Source organism: Drosophila navojoa, chromosome 3, assembly GCF_054131105.1.
Source record: "Drosophila navojoa isolate 15081-1374.11 chromosome 3, UAZ_NAV_1.0, whole genome shotgun sequence".
Classification (NCBI taxonomy): domain Eukaryota; kingdom Metazoa; phylum Arthropoda; class Insecta; order Diptera; family Drosophilidae; genus Drosophila; species Drosophila navojoa.
In genome coordinates, this window is record NC_142891.1 from 5465685 (window position 1) to 5475070 (window position 9386).

The 9386-nt window shown below is 47.4% G+C and overlaps 3 protein-coding genes across 3 annotated transcripts; 1 reads left to right on the forward strand and 2 right to left on the reverse strand.

The window, feature by feature from the left end:
- Nucleotides 1–70: 70 nt before the first annotated feature.
- Nucleotides 71–2836, reverse strand: LOC115562391 (uncharacterized). Its single transcript, XM_030383830.2, has 2 exons — nucleotides 2645–2836; nucleotides 71–2584 (listed from the first exon to the last, which is right to left on the reverse strand). The coding sequence occupies exons 1-2, from the start codon at nucleotides 2713–2715 to the stop codon at nucleotides 301–303; spliced, it is 2355 nt and encodes a 784-aa protein (XP_030239690.1). The 5' UTR covers nucleotides 2716–2836; the 3' UTR covers nucleotides 71–300.
- A 238-nt stretch (nucleotides 2837–3074) lies between these two features.
- L2HGDH (L-2-hydroxyglutarate dehydrogenase) lies at nucleotides 3075–5866 on the forward strand. Its single transcript, XM_030383834.2, has 3 exons — nucleotides 3075–3467; nucleotides 4262–5119; nucleotides 5177–5866. The coding sequence occupies exons 1-3, from the start codon at nucleotides 3334–3336 to the stop codon at nucleotides 5568–5570; spliced, it is 1386 nt and encodes a 461-aa protein (XP_030239694.1). The 5' UTR covers nucleotides 3075–3333; the 3' UTR covers nucleotides 5571–5866.
- On the reverse strand, nucleotides 5764–9287 carry Tango6 (transport and golgi organization 6). The gene is made up of 3 exons (XM_030383829.2): nucleotides 9073–9287; nucleotides 6815–9019; nucleotides 5764–6755 (listed from the first exon to the last, which is right to left on the reverse strand). Exons 1-3 carry the CDS (start codon nucleotides 9131–9133, stop codon nucleotides 6259–6261), a joined length of 2763 nt encoding a protein of 920 aa, XP_030239689.1. The 5' UTR covers nucleotides 9134–9287; the 3' UTR covers nucleotides 5764–6258.
- Nucleotides 9288–9386: the final 99 nt, after the last annotated feature.

Below are 9386 nucleotides of genomic sequence, written 5' to 3' on the forward strand. Positions count from 1 at the left end.
TTATGTATAAGTACAGTAATTAATTATTTATTTTCGCATTAAATAATCTTGTATAATTACTTAAATAATCTTTTATAATTAAAGCACATTTAATATTTTATAAAAACTATAGCAAATATATTTAACATTTGTTATTACTTTTAAAGATCTAGCATAGAGAAAAAATTTGTAAAGAATCTACTCAATCCTAAGTGTCCTGTTTTGGATTCAGCATAGAGACATACTATTAATACTGTAAATTAAGTATAGTTAAACATTTTACAGATGAAGTTAGGTCTTCAATAGAGCATCCCCAATTCGTTACGTCTTCGCTGGCTCAAGTTCACTGAGGGCGGCGCCGCGTCGCTGGGAGTGGCGACAGCGCAGCATGTCGCATTTGAGCGCGTAGCGATGCTGGCAGACGGGACACTGGTGCGGCTTCATTTGCAGATGATAGCCCTTGATGTGCTGGGAGAGTCCGTTGCGCCGCTTGAACACGCGCTCACAGATGCTGCACTTGTATCTCCGCTCCGAGCTGTGGGTGATGCGATGCTGCTTCAGTCCGGTCAGCGAGCTGAACGTCTTCTGGCAGACGCTGCAGCTGTGTACAGTTCGTTTCGTATGGCCGGCCGGACCAGCGGTGCCAGCTGGACGACAGCGTCGCTTGGTCGGTCGCTTCGGTAGCAGCCGCTGGCGGCACTTGAGCTCGTGCCGCCTGTAGAAACGCCAGTGGGTGAAGTTAATGCTCTGGCAGTGCCGGCACTTGTAGCTCTGCAGCTGGGCATTGCGCAACGGCAGCGACTGGCAGATGTAGCGCATGTGCTGCCGCAGACCTAGCCGCGAGCAGAACAGCCGCAGGCAGCCAAAGCACTTGACGGCAAAGGTGCGCTTCGGTGGCAGCCCAAAATGACGCTTGCGTCGCTTGTGGCCCAGCAGCTGCTGCACGCTGGCAAAACGACGCTCACAGCGGGCGCAGCGCAGGCGAGGATTGGCTCGCGAGTTGGCCAAAGATTTTTGATTCGTGCGCAGCTGGCGACACGTGTGCTGCAGCCGTCTAAACCGTGCGGCCAGCTTGGCGTACGCATAGTTCTGGGACTGCGGTGCACTGATTGCCGGCTCGGCTATCAGATCATTGTACTGCAGGAAACTGCGCTGCATGTCCAGGATATCGATCTTCTTCTTGGCTGGCAGCTGCGGTGGCAGCCAATCCGCTTGCCAGTAGTCAACGGGGGCGGCCAAGGGCAGACCAGTTCCCGCCGCAGCTGGGTGACCCTCCAGCTTGAGAGAACTGTGAGCTGTCTGATTGAGATTGGGCGGCGGCACGCTGACCATGGGCATGGATGTAGATGTGGCCGTGGGCGCTGGAGCTGAAGCGATCGGAAGCGCGGGCGCGGGCGCAGGCGCAGGCGCAGGCGTGGCATGTGCCAGGGCATAATGCTGCTGCAGGCTCTCAGCTGTGAAGAACTTTGTGGTGCAGAAGGTGCAATTGTGCAGACGAAAGGCAGAGGACTGCACCACACTGTCGTTGAGCACCACAATGTTGGGCTTGGTGCTGGCCACTGGTGGTGGCGGGGGCGGTGGCATCAGTTCACAGATCAGCGGATTGGGTATCTGGCTGACATTTGTCACAATGGGCTTGCAGCTGCGCGGCTCAGCTGAAGCACTGGATTGCGATTGCGACTGCGTTGGCGGCAGCTCCTGCGGTTCGGCACCCTCCACCTTCTCCGTTTTGTATTGCTGCAGTGGCGGTAGCTGCCAGTCCTCCTTCGCATAGTTGTGCTCCTCGCTGAGCAGCTCCGTTTGCGGCAGCACTGGAACATTGCCGGGCTGCGACTGGACAACATCTGCATCGTCTGTTATGTTGATGAACGGATCGTCAAGATTTATAATCTCCATGATGTCGCAGTTGTTGATGATGTCCTGGGCATTGAGCATGGGAAAATTGCAGAACTGAAACTTTTGTTCCGTCTCGTCGTTCGTCTCTGGCTCATGGTCACAGCAGCCCTCATCCAAACCCATGTCAAGCTCGTCGGGAAACAGATTGTCGAGACTTTCGCACGCCTCCTGTTTGACCCGTACCACCGGCTCCTGCTTAATCTTCAGTTGCCGCCGATACTTGCGCTGCAGTTCGCCCTGGGCGACAATCACAACGTCGCAAAATTGCGAGAAACGCTCCAGTTGACGGCAACAATCGCCACAGATTTCTTTCGGCAGGGGCAGAGTGTCATCTTGGAGGATTTGCAGCGTGGGAAAGCACTTTTGGATCATGGCAAACAGCTCGAAGCTCTTGTCAAACGACACGCAATTGAGCGCTGCAATGCCACAGAAGCGACAGGTGCTTCTCGTGCCGCCAGTTGCTGGTGTCTGCTGCGTCTCCACTGTAGGCCGCGTCACCTGCTCCACAAGCACATTTAATGCATCGTCTGGAAACCGAACTGTTGGCACAGCATTTTTCTTCAACGTCTTCCGATTGTTGCTGCAATTGAAGTCGGCCTCCACGAAGTGGCGGCTGCAAATGGCGCTCCATTTGGAGGGCATCCACTGCCCGCTGCGCTGCGTGAACTCCTTCCATTTCTGCAGCAAATCCTTGCGCTTAAATGGAAATCTGCGACAGAGAAAACGAACATCTTCAACGGCTCTTAATTTGAGTGGACCGAAAATTTACCTGTGAAACGATATGCTGCCCGCATGCACATATTTATCGCTGCAATTAACAACTGCACAGTGTGCGGGCATTTGGCATTGTCTCCTTGTTTTTCGAATTCAATTGTCAATTTCAAATATTTTCACTTTTTCGTTGTAAATTGTATTTGTTTAATATTAGATGTGCATAATAAACAAAAAACGCCAATAACATTCAGCACTGTTAATAACATAACCATTTGAGATGCTGAATTAAATACGTTAAACAGCTGTTCTAGCTGCCGTTACAAAATTATAACCATTTTTTTTATTTTCTATCCCCACCTGCACCTTAAGACAAAATGTGATAATATACACAATTTTAAAATTCTATAATGAAAATTTGGCTGCGATTTGAAGAAATACATAACCGCTGAATAGTGCACGCAACAATGAGTTAACAGACGCCGTAAACGCTATTTGGCTCACAGACGCGGAACGAAAGTACTAGTTCACCTCTTATCACAGACAGCTGATCTCTGCGATCTCCCACCTCCCAATTAACGCCTTCTTTGCTGCCCGCTGGCTATGCTGCTAAGTTAAAATTGTTCGGTCGCTCAGTAACACTGCTCTAGTATTTTGGCACTGTTGCTGGAGGAGGAACGCATAGTTTGTGACAAGGTCAAACAAGGTCTTCAGCAAGAACAAAAGTGAAAGTAAAACAAACAAAAAATGTCACAGCTGTTGAAAATGTCGAGAGGTCATCTGCGGCAGCAATACAAATGCGCTGCTGCATTCACTGCAGAGCTGCTGCCCTATCTCGATGGGCAGCATAGGTCGATGTCGTCGGCCACGGGCGGCAAAGGGTGCGTGCATAGTGATAAGAAAATTCGACAACCAACGCGTGTTGCTTGTAAAGACGAGACAGATAAATTTAATTTTAGATTTTCGTCCATTGCGAGTCAATCTAATATTAATTCATTATTTTGCTGTTTAAGCGGATCATAAAATTTGTAGGCGTAAAATTTGGCACATTTTGTGGGACATTTTTATTAAAAGAATTCCACTCGTAAAAAAATGTCCCAAAATTTGTTCTTGTACCAATTAGACGTGACTGAATCGAATCAGCTGTTCCATGTTTAACCAACTAGATGTGTCTGCTAATTGATAAATGTACCAATCAGATGTTAACACGGAGTATCTTGTTTAGAGTTGCCAGCGATGATGCTAAGATATTTTTAATTTAAATTGGTTGATTAATTATGAACGATAAATTAACTGATGGACTAATATTGACTAATTTTTATTTGTATATTAAAAACACCTTTATATATGTAAACAAAATAATTTATAATATAGCTTTTCAAGTATATAACAAATAATAATATACTAAACAAGTTTTCATTAGAGATTTTGAATTTGATATTTCGCATTATCTACATATCTGTGCTACATATCTCTGCTAAATTTCCCTTTGAAGGATATGCAATGTAACATTTCCCTTTACTTGCCCAGGAGACTAATTAATGTAAATTAGAAGTACTAATTGCCGTTTCAATTAGACATGCATTAAAATGCAAAAAGACACACATAAAACATACTAAACTTATGTATTCCAATAAAGCATAAGTATTTATTTATATCTTCCGTTTCCTTCCAGTGAATATGATCTCGTAGTAGTGGGCGGGGGCATAGTAGGCGCGGCTTCGGCACGAGAGATCCTACTCCGTCATCCGACGCTCAAATTGGCCATTTTGGAAAAGGAGCCCAAGTTGGCGATGCATCAGAGCGGTCACAACTCGGGCGTCATCCATGCGGGCATCTACTACAAGCCGGGCACACTGAAGGCTCGCCTGTGCGTGGAGGGCCTAAACCTTGCCTACAAGTACCTGGACGAGCATCAGATACCGTACAAGAAGTGCGGCAAGCTGATTGTGGCAACAGATGAGAAGGAGGTGAAGTTGCTGGAGGATCTGCATGATCGCGGCATCAAGAACCAGGTGCGGGACCTGCGCATGATCGACGGCAATCAAATCAAGGAGATCGAACCATATTGCCAAGGCCTCAAGGCGCTGCACAGTCCCCACACGGGCATCGTGGACTGGGGCCTGGTCACCCAGCATTACGGCGAGGACTTCAAGAGGGCAGGCGGCGACATCTACTTGAACTTCAATGTGACCAAGTTCACCGAAACCAAAGAAGGTTCCGACTATCCCGTCACCATACACAGTGGGAAGGATGGCCGGCAGGTGCGCACCAAGAATGTTCTCACCTGCGGCGGCCTGCAGTCCGATCTGCTGGCCGAGCTGACGGGCTGTCCGCGAGCGCCACGCATCGTGCCCTTCCGCGGCGAGTATCTGCTTCTGTCCAAGGAGAAACAGCACATGGTGCGTGGCAATATATATCCAGTGCCGGATCCGCGCTTCCCCTTCCTTGGCGTCCACTTCACACCACGCATGGATGGCAAAATCTGGCTGGGACCCAATGCGGTGCTCGCAATGAAGCGGGAAGGCTATACGTGAGTAGACAAGAGATTAGAGTCGAATCCATTCGTTATCCAATTTAATACGTACAGCTGGGGCGACATCAATCTGTTGGAACTCTTTGATGCGCTGCGCTATCCCGGCTTCCTGAAGATGGCCAGCAAATATATAGGCTTCGGCTTCAGCGAGATGGCCAAGTCGGCGTTCATCAATCTGCAGGTGAAGGCGCTGCAGAAGTACATCCCAGACATCACCGAATACGATATCGAGCGTGGGCCGGCGGGTGTGCGCGCCCAGGCGCTCGACATGAGCGGCAATCTGGTCGATGATTTCGTCTTTGATCGCGGCGAGGGCAGCGGAGCGCTGGCCAAGCGGGTGCTCCACTGCCGCAATGCACCATCGCCAGGCGCAACGAGCAGCTTAGCCATCGCCAAGATGATCGCCGACAAGATCGAAACGGAGTTTGCCATTGGCAAGGCCAACTAGTTCCAATTGGACTCCAGCTAATATTTCTTATTCTGTGCATTTCTCGCTCATTCACTTTAAATCATAAACTCTTTTCGATCACCCCAATGTTTTTACCATTGTTGATTGTCTTTGTTTTTATTTTGCGAATAGATTTAATATCTATTTACTTTTTTGTTATTTTGTATATTTTTTACAAATTAATTTCAATTATTTGACGCGATGACAAATTGAGCTTTCACTGAAAGCGGCTAATTTGCTGAAATGTGTAAAATTATTTTCGAAAAAATGTTAACTAATAATTATATATAAAATAATAGAGATTTGTAAATTTTGTATGCTTCAAATATTAATTTATTTGTTTTCTAATTTTGTATATCTTCTGAATGAAATTGGAGTTAATCAGATAACAAATTGAGCTTTCACTGAATTTGTTGAGATATGTGAAATTGATTTCAAATAAATGTCAATTTTTATATATAAAGAAATTTATTTTTGTACATATAAGCTATACATATAAGCTATAGAAATGGCTTTGAATTCCCTTTCTCTTACCCTTTTCAAATGGAATTCTTGACGACTTATAAAAAGTTACTTCTTGTATATTTCTTATAGCTTAGCTTGGTCCTTGATCTCTTTAAACAGTGTGCTTACAGCTGCTCCATAGATCCTTTGAACATATGTATTATATATTCAAATCCCTTTCTCCCTAATTCAGCTCCAGTATATGCCGCTTGCATTTCGCTGAGGGCTCCTTAATGCCCAGCACCTTGATCTCTCTCTGCAGCTGCTGCACAGGCGCTTCGCTCTTCAGCAGCTCACGACACTTTTCATTTATGACTTTGAGGCCATTGGCCGCATGTTGTCGCATTTGTGGATCACAGTTTTCGTTGGCCTCAATGGCACGCAGCAGCCGATAGATGGGCAAGAGCATGTCCTGGTAGTTCAACAGGCTGTCCATGCCGGCCAATAGCTCGGCAAGCACCAGCAAGGCGCCCCGCTTGGCAGGCAAATAGCGCCCAGAGCTGAGCTCGGCGTCAATAAGCTGCAGCAGCTCCTGGAAGAAGCTGTGCACCTGGTAGGTCAGCAGGCGACAGAGCTGCGCCAGGTTCGCATAGGCGGAGCTGCGAAATTCATCCAGCGACGAGCGAGCGCCGTGCAGAAAGCAGTTGATGAGGACGGCCTTATAACGATAGCAGAGAGGACCTGCAATTAGAAATCAATAAATACCTAAAACTAATTATAAAGGGTATTTGATCATTTACCAATTTCTTGAGCTGCTTTAAGTATGGCTTCGCCCACAACCAGACGATAGTCAAGATCGGCTGTCTCTGACAGATATTCATCGCTGAGCAGATCCAACACCTCGGCCTCCATGATGTGCACCAACTGCACAAACAGACGGACGCAATTGAGAAATGTGTAGGACTCCTTCTGCTTGAGTGTGCTCAGTGCCAGCGCTATGATGCGATGGGATTGGGATAGAAAAGTGGGATCCTTGTTACGCAGAGACTCCAGCATCAATTGTATGCCATAGACCTGCAGATGCGGCTGCTCGTTTTCGATGAGCTCACGTGCTTTCTGAAAGGATGCGAGAGAGGCGGGAGCTGAGGGAGTCGAACGGTTCTGTTGCTTCCCGCCAACCAATTCGAGCAGCGGCTGCAGCGCATTCAGCAGCAAAGGATTTGATGTTCCACTTGCCAATTTCTGCAGTGGCTCTTGTAGCTGGCGAGTGGACTCTGATAGCTGCATTTGCTCGCTGCGCTCGAGCAGCTCCTGCAGCAGTAACAATATGAGCAACTGCATCTGTTCAGCCATCTCCGAAGGCTGCACTGTGATGGCCATCAATTGGGCCACCAGCTGAATAAAGTTTTTACTCTGAGTGGCAACCAGCTGCGCCTTAAGCGGCTCATGCCAAATGAGCTGCTCCAGAGCCACGAGGAGCTCCAGTTTTAGGTGATATTTTGAGTGCAGGAAATCGGCCAGTTCAGTTTCGGTGGAGAGCAACTCATTGCTTGTGTGTTGGGTGACCTGGAGCTGCTGCAGCATCAGCTCAAGCAGAGCCAGAAAAATCTTCGCAGTTAACGTGTGATCGCTGCCAGCCTTAAGCAGAGCCGTCAGGGCTCGACAATAGTTTTCCTCCTCCTGTTCTTGCTCCACTTGCACTGTAACAAGACCAGACTGAGAGGATAGCTTGATAGCCAGACGTGGATGCAAGGCTTGCCAAGGCGGCGAACCAGTCCTGTCCAAGCTATACAGGCGCTGCAGCACGGCAGGCAGCTCCTGCTTCGACTCCCTATTATCCAAGCATCGCAAGATTAAGGCAGCCAATGCGTTTCGCTTAGTTAGAATGTGTGGGAGGTGTTTGTATAGCTGCAGAAGAAGCGGCACAAAGGGCACCAGAAGCACGCTGGGCAAACAAGCGACGCTGGAGCTGCAGAAAAGTTGCTCCCAGAGGCGAATACACGCGCACAGCTGCGCCTGCTCCCAGACAATGAGACCATTCAGCAAGTCAGCGGGAGATGTCAAAGGCAGCCAATAGCTGCTGAGTAAACGCTCCACGAACTCACGATTTTCCACATTCAGTTCGTAGAGACGACGCAGGCTTAGCACGCCCGCTATTATGCCATTCGTCCGCATGGCACAGAAGTCGAAGATCTGCTCAATCAGGCGCTGCTGCAGACGCAACGAAAAGCCGCGCTGCGCCACAATCTGAGCCACAACTTCAGCGGTTTGCGTAGCGTTCGGTGTTTGTAGAGCAGCCAAGAGGCTGGCAAAGCCATGCGTTGCACCCAGTTTGTTCAACAGTTGATGATGGAGCTCTTTGGCCAATGGAGCAGATAGATTTGGAGTTGCCTTCAGCAGCAGCACGTGTCTAAAGTAATCCGCTTTGGATTCATTGTGCCATAGATAAGCGAGCGCCGCATTCAGTTGCAGAAGTTGTTCCGGACTGGGCTGAGCTACGCGCAGACTAATTACGGTCGCCAGCAGATCTCGCTGCACTAGCTCCATAGCATTTGCTATGTGCAGCTGACGTATGGCGAGCAGGCGAATGAACATTTGTACACTGAGGTAAATCAGAGTGCGATAGCAGCTGACACGCTGAACATCCTTGAAAACGGCTGACTTATAGAAATCCTCATGCAGCTGCGAACGCAACGCATAATAGCTGAGCTCCTGCGTTGCCCGTATGCAAAGTTTTAGATGAGCCACCGAAATTAAATCCTCCTTTGCATCGCTCTGGAAGTTTATGTTGATACTCAGCGTGTGCAACACGTGTAACAGTTGGATAATATAGCAATTGATGCAGTTTTTCAAATCTATCTGATCACTCTCCTGCTCCACTTGTAGCGCTATGCACAGCTCTTGCATCTGCTCGTTTAAATCCTTTTGAACATAATTCGACAATATTTTTAAATTAGCTTGAAGAACTTCCAATCCAGGGCTGTCCTTTGACTCTTTTCCACCGGCTGAAATATCAAATTTTTGATTTATGTCATAATTATAAGCCCGCTTTACTTACTTGCAGCATGTTTAAAGCTTAAATTTTCCAGCAAAGCAAAATATTTAGCTGTATTAATCATTGCGCGCAAATTTCAATTGCGCATGGAAATGTTTTGTAAAAATTAGACAGCTGTTCTGAAAACAATGTGGCAACGCTAAACAGCAGGTGTAATGCCAGAATGACATTAGCAATTTTCTATAAGTTTTTAATATTGTTTATACTGTATGCAATAAAAACTGTTTGCACATTTATATTTTTGCAAAATTTTAAGAACTGCAATACTTATATACCTAAGCTACTAGAAATCTACTCACGCAAGCACGAAAATTGCG

Coding starts and splice junctions, on each gene's coding strand:
- Tango6 (XM_030383829.2), bottom strand. CDS start 9,133: ATGATTAATACAGCTAAATATTTTGCTTTGCTGGAAAATTTAAGCTTT. Junction 9,020..9,072: donor AAGCTTTAAACATGCTGCAA/GTAAGTAAAGCG, acceptor TTGATATTTCAG/CCGGTGGAAAAGAGTCAAAG. Junction 6,756..6,814: donor TAAAGCAGCTCAAGAAATTG/GTAAATGATCAA, acceptor TTCTAATTGCAG/GTCCTCTCTGCTATCGTTAT.
- L2HGDH (XM_030383834.2), top strand. CDS start 3,334: ATGTCACAGCTGTTGAAAATGTCGAGAGGTCATCTGCGGCAGCAATAC. Junction 3,468..4,261: donor TCGGCCACGGGCGGCAAAGG/GTGCGTGCATAG, acceptor GTTTCCTTCCAG/TGAATATGATCTCGTAGTAG. Junction 5,120..5,176: donor ATGAAGCGGGAAGGCTATAC/GTGAGTAGACAA, acceptor TAATACGTACAG/CTGGGGCGACATCAATCTGT.
- LOC115562391 (XM_030383830.2), bottom strand. CDS start 2,715: ATGCCCGCACACTGTGCAGTTGTTAATTGCAGCGATAAATATGTGCAT. Junction 2,585..2,644: donor GGCAGCATATCGTTTCACAG/GTAAATTTTCGG, acceptor TCTCTGTCGCAG/ATTTCCATTTAAGCGCAAGG.